Source organism: Culex quinquefasciatus, chromosome 3 (genome assembly GCF_015732765.1).
Source record: "Culex quinquefasciatus strain JHB chromosome 3, VPISU_Cqui_1.0_pri_paternal, whole genome shotgun sequence".
Taxonomy (NCBI): Eukaryota; Metazoa; Arthropoda; class Insecta; order Diptera; family Culicidae; genus Culex; species Culex quinquefasciatus.
The window spans coordinates 44,865,903-44,876,179 of record NC_051863.1 but is presented as its reverse complement, the minus strand read 5'-3'; the positions used below and the strand labels follow the sequence as shown (position 1 = coordinate 44,876,179).

The 10,277-nt window shown below is 47.3% G+C and overlaps 2 protein-coding genes and 1 long non-coding RNA gene across 3 annotated transcripts; 1 reads left to right on the top strand and 2 right to left on the bottom strand.

Moving 5' to 3' along the window:
• Window positions 1-1,969: 1,969 nt before the first annotated feature.
• On the bottom strand, window positions 1,970-3,289 carry LOC119770784. Its single transcript, XR_005278990.1, has 2 exons — window positions 2,676-3,289; window positions 1,970-2,621 (listed from the first exon to the last, which is right to left on the bottom strand). It is a non-coding gene; the product is annotated as an uncharacterized LOC119770784 (long non-coding RNA).
• Window positions 3,290-5,290: 2,001 nt separating this feature from the next.
• On the top strand, window positions 5,291-7,309 carry LOC119769800. Its single transcript, XM_038263451.1, has 3 exons — window positions 5,291-5,512; window positions 5,575-5,850; window positions 5,911-7,309. Exons 1-3 carry the CDS (start codon window positions 5,439-5,441, stop codon window positions 7,286-7,288), a joined length of 1,728 nt encoding a protein of 575 aa, XP_038119379.1. The 5' UTR covers window positions 5,291-5,438; the 3' UTR covers window positions 7,289-7,309.
• Window positions 7,310-7,340: 31 nt separating this feature from the next.
• On the bottom strand, window positions 7,341-9,088 carry LOC119769801 (zinc finger CCCH-type with G patch domain-containing protein). The gene is made up of 2 exons (XM_038263452.1): window positions 8,900-9,088; window positions 7,341-8,846 (listed from the first exon to the last, which is right to left on the bottom strand). Exons 1-2 carry the CDS (start codon window positions 8,948-8,950, stop codon window positions 7,362-7,364), a joined length of 1,536 nt encoding a protein of 511 aa, XP_038119380.1. The 5' UTR covers window positions 8,951-9,088; the 3' UTR covers window positions 7,341-7,361.
• Between the last annotated feature and the right edge of the window lie 1,189 nt (window positions 9,089-10,277).

Here is a 10,277-nt window from a genome sequence, read left to right as displayed (position 1 = left end):
AATTTCGCGGCCCTTTTCGACAGAAAAGGTCCTATACCTGACAGCTCGTTCCAAGGGGGCCATAGTTGATCCATCGAAAAAATGTTGTCTTGTGATCATTAATAGAGCTTTATAACGTTTCGCGTACACACACTAGCGCACCATTTGATTTTGCTGGCCGGACAAAATTTAACCTCAATTATTTTCGTGTATGTACACGCAATACATGCGCACGTATATAACTCTATGGGTTACAATCGTGTTTGTTGTACATAAAAATTGGCATAGGCATTCCCGCTTTTGCCGTCTTTAGGCTAGTATGGAGATCAGGCTGGTATGCAGATCGGAAGGAAAGGGGTCAAGAAACAGCTTTACGAACAGTAGAGCAAAAGAGAGGGAGCGTTTTCTTCACCCTCTCTGGCTTGCTTTTTGCCGCTGCTGCCCATTTGAAATTTTTCTTGACTCCTTCCTAAGTGCATACACCGCTTTTTAAAGAAAGATTATGCATAAAAATAGCGTGTCTAAGGTTTGTTCCAAAATTCCCAAAATTAGCATGATATCAAAATTCGTCGCATATTTACAAACTTCAAATGTGTGCAACTATTTCCACTTTATCCGTGAAGGAAACCGATAATGGCTTGGATAATGGGGCAATTCATCCGTTCGAGACATTCAAAATTTCAAAACGTCACGTGAATCTTCGGTTCGCAGCTTTTGCTCTTGTTGACGTTTCGAGGCGAGGCGGGCGAGGCCCTGATTTTTTCAGTTCGACTACGATTACACAAAAAAGTGTAATCGTAGTTGAACTGAAAACATCGTATGAAAAGTGTGAAAACGAACTCAGCAAAGTGCGGTTTTAAGTTACAGTGCATAAAAATGACGAGTTGGTGTTTATTCGGGGAAAGAGAGTTAACACAGAGTGGGTGGTGTTTATATAAAAGATGCGCGTGGCAAAGCCTACTGCGCCTAAAGCTAAACTCAAGCAAAACATTGTAAAAGGACCTAAGTCAAAAATGTAAACAAACCGGTTTTTTAATGCAATCGATGCTTTTAGTCATAAACTATCACTGTATGTCGAGAAAAGTATTAAACAATGATTTTTATGAGAAAAAAACATAATTTTACAAAAGGCCAAAGTTTATGACATCTTATTTGTTTTCAATATCCACTTAGACCCTTTGCATCAAAGGACCAATGTGGAAACTTTTTGTTTTGTTTTGAAATCGTGTTAGCTCCAGGGACAAACCAGTATCGATTCAAAACAAAAATCGAAACAGAGTATGGCCCTTTGTTTCCAACTAATATAACGGGCAGTCCGCGCAGCTCGTTCGGAATTCCAGTCAGTCCTGGCGGTAATAACATGGCTCGTTCCATTTTATCCACCTGCGGAAGTAGCAGGGGAGTTGAAAATGGTAGCGGTGAAAGGTGACGTCCGGATAGTGGTCGCGGCAGAAGAATGAACGCTTCGTCTCGGTACGGACAGTAACTAAAAATCTGCGGCCGCGCGCTACTCGCATGTCGCCGGTGAACAGCTACCCAGCCCCGCTTCAGCAGCAACGACGTGTACCAGGTGAACCTGCCCCAGGCAACGACTACGCTCAAGATCAGCTCAGGTGACGACGCCCGGAATAACCCGACAATAGTGGCCACCTTCAGTGACCATGGTGATAGTAGATTCACGAGCGGGGCCAACGACATGAATCCGTTTTGTCGCCGAAGAATTGATACGGAACGACGGATGCGTCAGTGTACGAATTGAAAATATGCAGGCTGTGGATGCGATCCAAGAAACGATAAAGGCAGCTTCAAAGGAGAATATGCTACCGGAAGCAGCGTCACCCATCAACCGGTGCCATGTTCCGACGCCGTCATCGACGTTTCTAATCAACGAATTTACTCTTCCACTAATGTCGATTTACCAAAAATAAAAATTGGAGATTATTTCTGGCAAATTCCTCCCCAGACGTGCGTCATTATGATTTTATTAAAAAAAAACACAAAAGAACAAAAATGCATCAATTTATTTGGTGAAAACCATCACTTGAAATCTTTGCTTATGAGAGGTGATTCATTTCTCCAGTTTGCTATTCCGTGTCGTACTGTTCGGCCGTAGCAAGATCCAAGCTATTTTGTTCACTTCCTTTTTCCTTGGGTGATAGCCGGTAAAGCACAAAAACATACAGGATCGACGGAGATGTCCAAGCTATTTTGCGGCATCTGTGTTGGCACCAGGGAAGACTACTCTGGGTGGTTCACTGTGTTGTCCGGATACTTTGTTCTCGTCACAGATGATGAGGAGGTACGTTTGTATCCTTTTGGCGTAGGCGCAGTTTCATCCTAGTCCAGACCGAACCTGCTGGTGGCGGTTTTCTTCGGAGCGAGGTCCAGCGAGCACAGATCGATCAGTTGCGCCGAGAACTGCGGTTACACAAACGATTTCGAGCCTCATGGCTTCGCAATAACCTGCTGCTGACGGTTCCGGATAATCCCCGCCATCCGACTCGTCACGTACTCTGGCATGTTTATCACCGTAACCGGGTTGATACTCCATGGCGGCTCAGCAGCAGCAGCTCCTCCGAAAAAACAGCGAACGAAAACTTCTTCCTCCCCTCGACCTCTGCCGCCACCTGCTTTGCACTTCCCTGTAAAATAAAAACTTTATTAGGTACTTTAAAACACTAAAACTTGGATCTTACCTTTAGGAATACAATAAAACTCGATACATTATATAAATTTTATGAAAATAAAACTAATTAACTGTTCAATTAACGTAAAACGAGAAAAAAGTGTTTTTGGTGCAAAAGTCCTAACACGATATCATAATTTGTTTTGGTTTGGCCTGCGAAGCCAAAAAACAAAAGAACAACAAAAACAAATCCTGACGTCGTGTTTGGCCGTTTGACATAGGGCCAGATGGAAAATGAAACACGCCAATGTTTACAAAGGCGCTAAAACGCAAAGGGCTTAACCGGTCCCGCATGTTGTTAACTTTTTTAAAAGGCCAATGTAATTTAATCATCAATTTTACAGCAATAATGAAATGTTTTCATAAAATTGAATCTTCGTTTTTCTCAATGTTTTGAAAAATGAGATTGGACGTTTTACAATGTTTTGCTTGAACTAAACTAATCACCAGGGCCGCACTTAGGGTTGACTTCCAACACCCCCTCTCAAACCTAAAGTGCTTCGGTGCTTCTCGGTCGAAACAGCTTGGGCCCTTGGTGAACACATCGGCGAGCTGGTCACTTGTCAGGAGGAACTGGCAACTTGGTGAGTCCTTCCTGACCAACTTTCACGGATGTTGTTGTTGCGGATGCTCCGAGGTTCATCCGCTTCCGGTCGTGTAGATCTTCTTCGTAGTGTACTTGCTCTCCTCTTGGCTTGCCACCGGAGAGTTGATGGCGATTTCGATCGGCCAAATCGGTTCGCAGGCAGAACAGAATGTTGAGCGGCGATCGTTGATGTCGCTCTCTCGGTCTCCGCCCGCTACTCCCAGCAGCGGATCGACGGTCTCGTTCCGTTTGCGCTCCTTCAAGCTTCGAGATCTTCTTGAACAGCATTCGACACCTGTACCGCTTTTTCCGGGACTTCAGCAGCGCCTTCGCACCAACCAGTGATTTGTTCATCTTGCGCACCTTAATCCCCCTCTCAAATCCTGGAAGCTTCCGTACTTCTGTCTGGTGCAGCTGTTCCACCGCTTCTGCCGGCAGCTCACGAGCGACGATTCGGGCGTTCTTTTCTTTGTAGTCGTACCCCGTACGTTGCGAGCACCCGTCACGACGAGACGAGCTTTGTACCTGGCAGCAATACCGTCTTCTTCCTTCTTGATCCTTAACACCCACTTGCAGCACAAAACTCGGCGACCAGCAGGTGCCTCGACGAGATCCACGTGCGGTTCTTCTCAAGCGACCGCAACTCGTCGTCGATAGCGCGCTTCCACAGCGGCCAGTCGTCGCGTTTCTGCAGCACTTCATTTGTGTCGGGAATCTCATCCACGAGCCTTGCCAGCCACTTCAGCTTCAACTCGTGGTCGGGCTTTGCCGGATGCTTCTTCACGCGACCTCTTCTTTCTCCCGCAGCTTCCTCCAGTTCTGGTACTGCGTTCTCTTCCGGCACATCTTCTTCTTCTTGCACTGTGTCATCTGCATCCGATTCTTCACTGTCGAGTTGATCGTCCGTGCACACTTTATCTTCCGGCACTTCTTCTTGACTCTCCAACTCAGCCACGTTGACCACCTTCGGGGTTTCCATCCGACTCACATTCACCAGCAGATTCCAATCACCAACCATGTGCTCGGAAACATCACTGTCCAGCACCCACCGGAACTTTCCGTCTGCTTCCTCATTGTTGGCTTCTTCCGCTTCTGGCACGAACGGCACGTCTTCCTTGGCACCGGCACTGCTTTCCGCCGCATGCACCTTCCCTTTCTTCAGCTGCTGCACACTTCCGGCAGCCTGTTTCACTTTCTTCTTCCACGGGCAGTCCACCTTCGTGTGCCCCGGTTTCCCGCAGACGCGACACTTGAACGGAAACGTTCCGTTACTTCCGGCACGCGCTGCTTTCCGGTCCGACACTTCCTTCAGGGCTTCCCACATCAGCTTCGGCGATGACATTCCGCGGACGGCCTCCCGTTGCGGCTCGGCGATCGTTTTGAGCAGGAACAACTTGCACTTTTCGTCCTCTTCCTTCCGAGACTTCTGCAGTGCTTCCTTCCGCACCCGCTCCGCCACGCCTTCCTCCGCAACCACCGTGAAAAACGATTCCTCCTCCAGCGTCGGCTCGATACAGTGGTGGAGTTTCTGCGCCTTCAAATCCGCTTCGATCCGGAAACTCCAGCACGAGAAATTCGTCCCGTCGAACGCGTGCGACACAAATTCGTACTCCATCGCACTAGAAAACGTTCTTTTCGCGTCTTACTCCCGAAAAACTTAACTCACTTTTCGATCGCGAAAAAACTACGTCACCTTCCCGGGTGTCCGCGCACGTGGAAAAACTTTTTCCTTCCGTTCGCGGTTTCCTTGGCAACGCGCCACGCGATGTGCTGGGCCCATAACCTAACGAGTTGGCGTTTATTCGGGGAAAAAGAGTTAACACAGAGTGGGTGGTGTTTATATAAAAGATGCGCGTGGCAAAGCCTACTGCGCCTAAAGCTAAACTAAACTAATCACCAGGGCCGCACTTAGGGTTGACTTCCAACAAAAAACAAATCAAAATAACCCAAAATTTAGACGAATTTTGAAAGAGATATTTAAATAATTGTGTCTTTTCAGATTTCCGTGTAATAGGTATCAGATGTTTGTGTTTATTGTTATGACGTTTATGTGAGTCATTGAATCATTGAAAATAAATTTTGAAAATCAGCAAAAACTGAAATCTTTTCCATATAATAAAAACCTGTGTAATTTTTGTGTAAATTGTGTTTGATTTGTTTATTTGTTTTGAAAAATATCGTTTCAACATGCTTGTTGGTGGTTCGGCCAGGAAAGGTCACCAATCAGACGATGACGACGACTTTTTCAAACCTACCGCCAAGTAAGATAATAGAGAAAAAATGTAGTTTTCTCGCAAAAACCAAACTATATTTTTCAAATCAGTTCAACGCTAGCAAAAATCTTCGGAATTTCTAAGCCCTGCAATGCTCCCCCGAAGAAACCACCCCCGGCCGGAATTCAAGGCAGTGCTCCGAACTCGGGCGTCGTTGGTGCGAAGGTTTCTGATCGATACGGAGCGTCGTCGTTCCGTTACGTTCCCCCAGCGCCAGACCCTGCTGAGAGCCAGCAGACACCGTCGTCGTCGTCGACGACGACGTCAGTGGAAGCTGCCACCGAGTGGAACCTGGTGCAGGCCAGCGTGGTCACCGCTTATAAGCTGTAGGATTTTTGGTGAATATGTTTTGGGAAGTTGATTTGAAAATTTCATTTATATTTTAGGATAAATAATGAAAACACTGCTCAAGGAAAGTTGGGGATTGCTCTGCTGAGTTCCGGCACGGATTTCAAGATTCTCCTCTATCGATCTAAAACGGACGCGTTGGCCACGCTCAACATCTCGACCGGCACCAAACTGTTCCTCAAGCAAGACTACCTGCAGTTCCAAAGTGACGACGACAGCTTCTGGAGCGTTTTATTCGAAGCTGTGGCCGAACGCGACCGTTTGCTGGCGACGATCGGCCAGATTTGCAGCGTTGAGCAGGAGAAGCTTCCACCGCCGCCCAGACCTGTGCCAGCGTCCAGGACGACGGCGGCACCCATCGTGGAAGAGCCCGAGTCGGACGTGGATCGAAGCAACAGGGCGAGCTTGATTTCGCGTATGGCTCGCGTTGGCCAGCCGATTCTTCCGCAAGATAAAGCTGCAGTCGCGTCTACGACTGAAGTCGATTCGTCGGACACGGATGCGGCGGTTCGGATCGAAACCATTCCGCGTCATCGGAGGACCGGGAGTGGTGGGGGTAAAATGACGATTGGAATGCAGATGGTTCCGTCGACGGCGCTGTCTAGTGCGATTGCTGGGCAGAACATGCTGCAGACTGCGGCGGATTGTAATTTTAACATGTTTATGGCCGAAAACCGGATGCAGGGCACCGAAGTGAGGATGAACCTGTCGAAGTTGGAGTCCAAGCTGGATCGAGTGTTGGATAAGATTGATCTGTTGAATGTTGGGGGCAGCTCGGCGGAGGGAAAGTCGCTGCTGGACAAGGACGAGGACATTCTGGCGCTGGAGGAGAAGGTGCTGGAGCTGAAGAAGGAAAATCATGCGTTGAAGGGGAAAGTAAGGACGTTGGAAGCGGAAGGTAAGTCGATGAGGGAGAACTCGTTGGCGAAGGAGGATTTGCTGGAAGCTGAGGAAAAGTGTCGCGAGTTGGGAGAGAAAGTTGCTTTGCTAGAAAGGGAGCTGAAAACTAGTCAAAATAAAAGTAATGAAGATCGCGCCCAGTTTGAGCGAAAAGTGAAGGAAATTTCGTTGATGGATGAAATTATAGAAGGTAAAACCAAAGAAGTTCGCGTTTTGGAAGAACAACTACAAATTGCTCAATCAAAGGAAAAAGAGACTGGTGAGGCCAACGCGGTGTTACAAACACAAATTAAAAGTTTAAAAGAGTCACTGAAAGTTGTAGGACAGCAACTGGAAGATCAGAAAGTCTCTGAAGCGTCCAATAAAACGATGCTGGACGGGTTGGTAAAGGACATCATGAACAACTGCTACCAACGACTAAGCGAACGGATCGAGGACGGTAAAATTTTGAAAATCATCGGTCAAACTATCAAACAGGAGACCAAGGCTGCCCTGGAAAGCCAGCTGCCGAAATAGCATGTGATAGCGAACATCCTACGAATGACTGCTCATTTGGAAAGAAATGCCCTTATTTTTGATTTCTTTATTTTTAAAATACTGTCATTTTTCGCTTGTCCGATCGCAGCTGCTGCTCCCTCGAAATTGAATCCTCCGTGGCTTGCATTTGCAAAATTTCCTTTCGCTTTGCGAACAGCTGCTTCTGCAAGCTGGAGTGCATCTGCGTCCCAGGCTGGTGTCGCTTCAACGAGTGTGTCAGCTTATCCACTTCGGCCTGCAATCGACGAGTTTGCTCCGCCAATTTCAAGCTGGCAATGTTGAGGTCCTTCGAAGCAAATTTTGGCAGATCCAGCGTCGTGATCGGTTGGGATTTCTTCGTCGAGCTCGAGCTCGACGGTCCCGCGTCATTTCCCAAAATATCGCTGTTGATGAAACTAAACACGTCCTTGCGACCCTTCTGCCGTGCACTCTCCTGAGCATCGCGTTTTTCCTGAATCCTCTTATCGCGCATCAACTTCTTCTCCACGCTGAACAAATCCGCGTCCCCGTTGGCCTTCTCGCGCAGCTGCATGCAATAGTCCAACGAGCGACCCTGCGGAAGAACCTGCGCACCGATCGGCACCACAATACCTTCTCCCCGACACCCAAGCCCGGCACCAACGACGTATCCCATCTTTTGCATGATTCGTGAGCCCATCCCTTTGGTGTGCTTCTCCCAGTCCCCCAGCCGTTGCGACGGCACCGGATTCAGCAAACTTCTCGATATGATCTCCGCCTGCCGGATCGCCACCACGTCATCTTCTTCCTCACTCCCGGAATCCTCCTCCAAGTCAGAATCACAACTCTCCCCACTCTCCAGCGGAAACACATCCTCAAACGGAACCTCCACCTCCCGCTTCGACTCGTCCAGCTTCACCGTGCACACCTTCCCCTCGAAATCCGCCTCCCGCACCACTCCCTTCTCCCACAGTCGGCTCTTCTGCTTGGCCAAGACTCGCGCACCTCTCCTCCGAAGCAGCTCGAACCGCGGCTCCCGGTACTCCTTCAGCTCCAGAAACGCGACCGACTGACCGTGCGAGAAGCGACAGTTTTCATCGCTAAACTTGCACTCCCCCTCCAGATAGTACGCGCACGGAACCATCTCCTGGTGCGTCGGGTTGATGAACAGCACCTTCACCGTAGTGTTGTCCCCGTCGCCATCATCATCATCCTGTTGAACGCTGCAAATCAGTGCGTTGTGGTGTGACCGGGAGCCCCATTTGTGGGTGTGCGGGGCGGAACACTTGCTCCCAACCAGTTCCTGCAGGTCCTGCTTGGTGGAATCTGGGCCGGTGGCGGCGCCACCGCCGTCGTCCAGCTCTTTCACCTCCGCCATGAAAAGGGCGAATTCCTTATCGATATCATTGTTATCGGCTGGCGTTGCCGTTGAACTAGTCTCAGGTTGCTGCTGCTGCTCATGGTCCAGGGTTTCGCGGGTCAGGTTGAGAAGTTCGGTCAGGTCGCGCTTCAGGCTTTCCAGGTTTGTTCGCTCGTCCGCGTTGTCGGATGCCGCCAGGGCAAGGTCCACCTGGGCGAGCTGAAGAATTGTGTTGTTAGATAAACTAATTTAAAAATATCAAAAAATCTAACCTGGTCATTGTACAATCGAATGGAATCGTTGAGTTCTTCTGTTGAGGACATTTTTTTCCCTTTGTGTTTGTTGAAATTTTACATACTGTTCATCAAACTTTTTTACTCTTCATAAACTTTCTTAATAAAAATATTTATCGCACATCAAAACATGAAATGACACAAGCAAAGCCAAATAGTAAACATAAAATTTTCTGACATGTCAACAGAACGCATAAATAAGCAGTTCAAGCAAAACATTGTAAAAGGTCCAAAGTCAAAATGTAAACAAACGCGATTTTTACTGCAAACGATGCTTTCAGTCGTTAACTATCACTACATATCGAGAAAAGTATAATAAGTAGATTGTTAGTTGAAAAAAATACAGTTTTGCAAAAGACCTAAGTTTATGAAATCTTGTTTGTTTTCATCCTCCACATAGACCCCTTGTACCAAAGGGTCAATATGGAAACTGGTTTGTTTTGTTTTGAAATTGTGTTAGTGCTAGAGACAAACACAACGCCGTTTCAAAACAAAAATCAAAACAAAGTATGGCCCTTTGCTAAAACAACCAGCGACCGTGATGCAACGAAGTAGCTATACCGTGCAAAGCCTGCCACGAAGCACATTTTCACTTACGGTTGCGTCGGAAAGGACGATCATCAACCTGGCCCACTTGAACACGGGAACGACGAACAGTTGCACAGCCCGCAGGAAAGTCCAGACAACTTATGCGGAAATAGTTTTACGGCCAAGCCTAGAGCCAAGCGCAAATCGTACATCACCAAGCGGGCGTCTTCCACCGCCCTGCTTCGGCAGCAACAAGTTCCTGACAGCTTGGTCACTTTGACTTCGTGATTTTTCACAGCTCCTACTGAAACATTGATATGTTAACAGGGCATTCAACTACACTTTACAATGCTATCAGACTTACCTGCGTTTATTTTGATCCTTGGGGAGTGGTGAGAACTATCGTGAAGTAACGGGAACTTCTTTCTGATTCTTCAGAATCAATTCTTGAGGGATAAAAATCCCTACTTTATTGCACCTACCACTTTGCCTACAGCTTTAGGTTTCAGACGATCTCTTTTTTTGCAAAAAATATCACAAAAATCATTCAAAGACCTCAAAAATCAAATTAAAACACCGAAAAACTAAATTCGCTGCAAAAGGCCAAAAAGAAAAGTGAAGTTTGTTTTGGTTAATCCTGTTTTGGCCACTGGCCGAACAAACAAAGCATAAACATAAACAGAACAGAATCGTGTTTGGCCTGGGGCCAAAACGGAAAGTGAAACTGCCACTGTTTACAAAGGTATTAAAACGCAAAGGGCCAACACATATCGCTTGGAACACAAATTTTATTGCAGGGTCTATGTTGCTTTTTTATGAATTTTCTCGA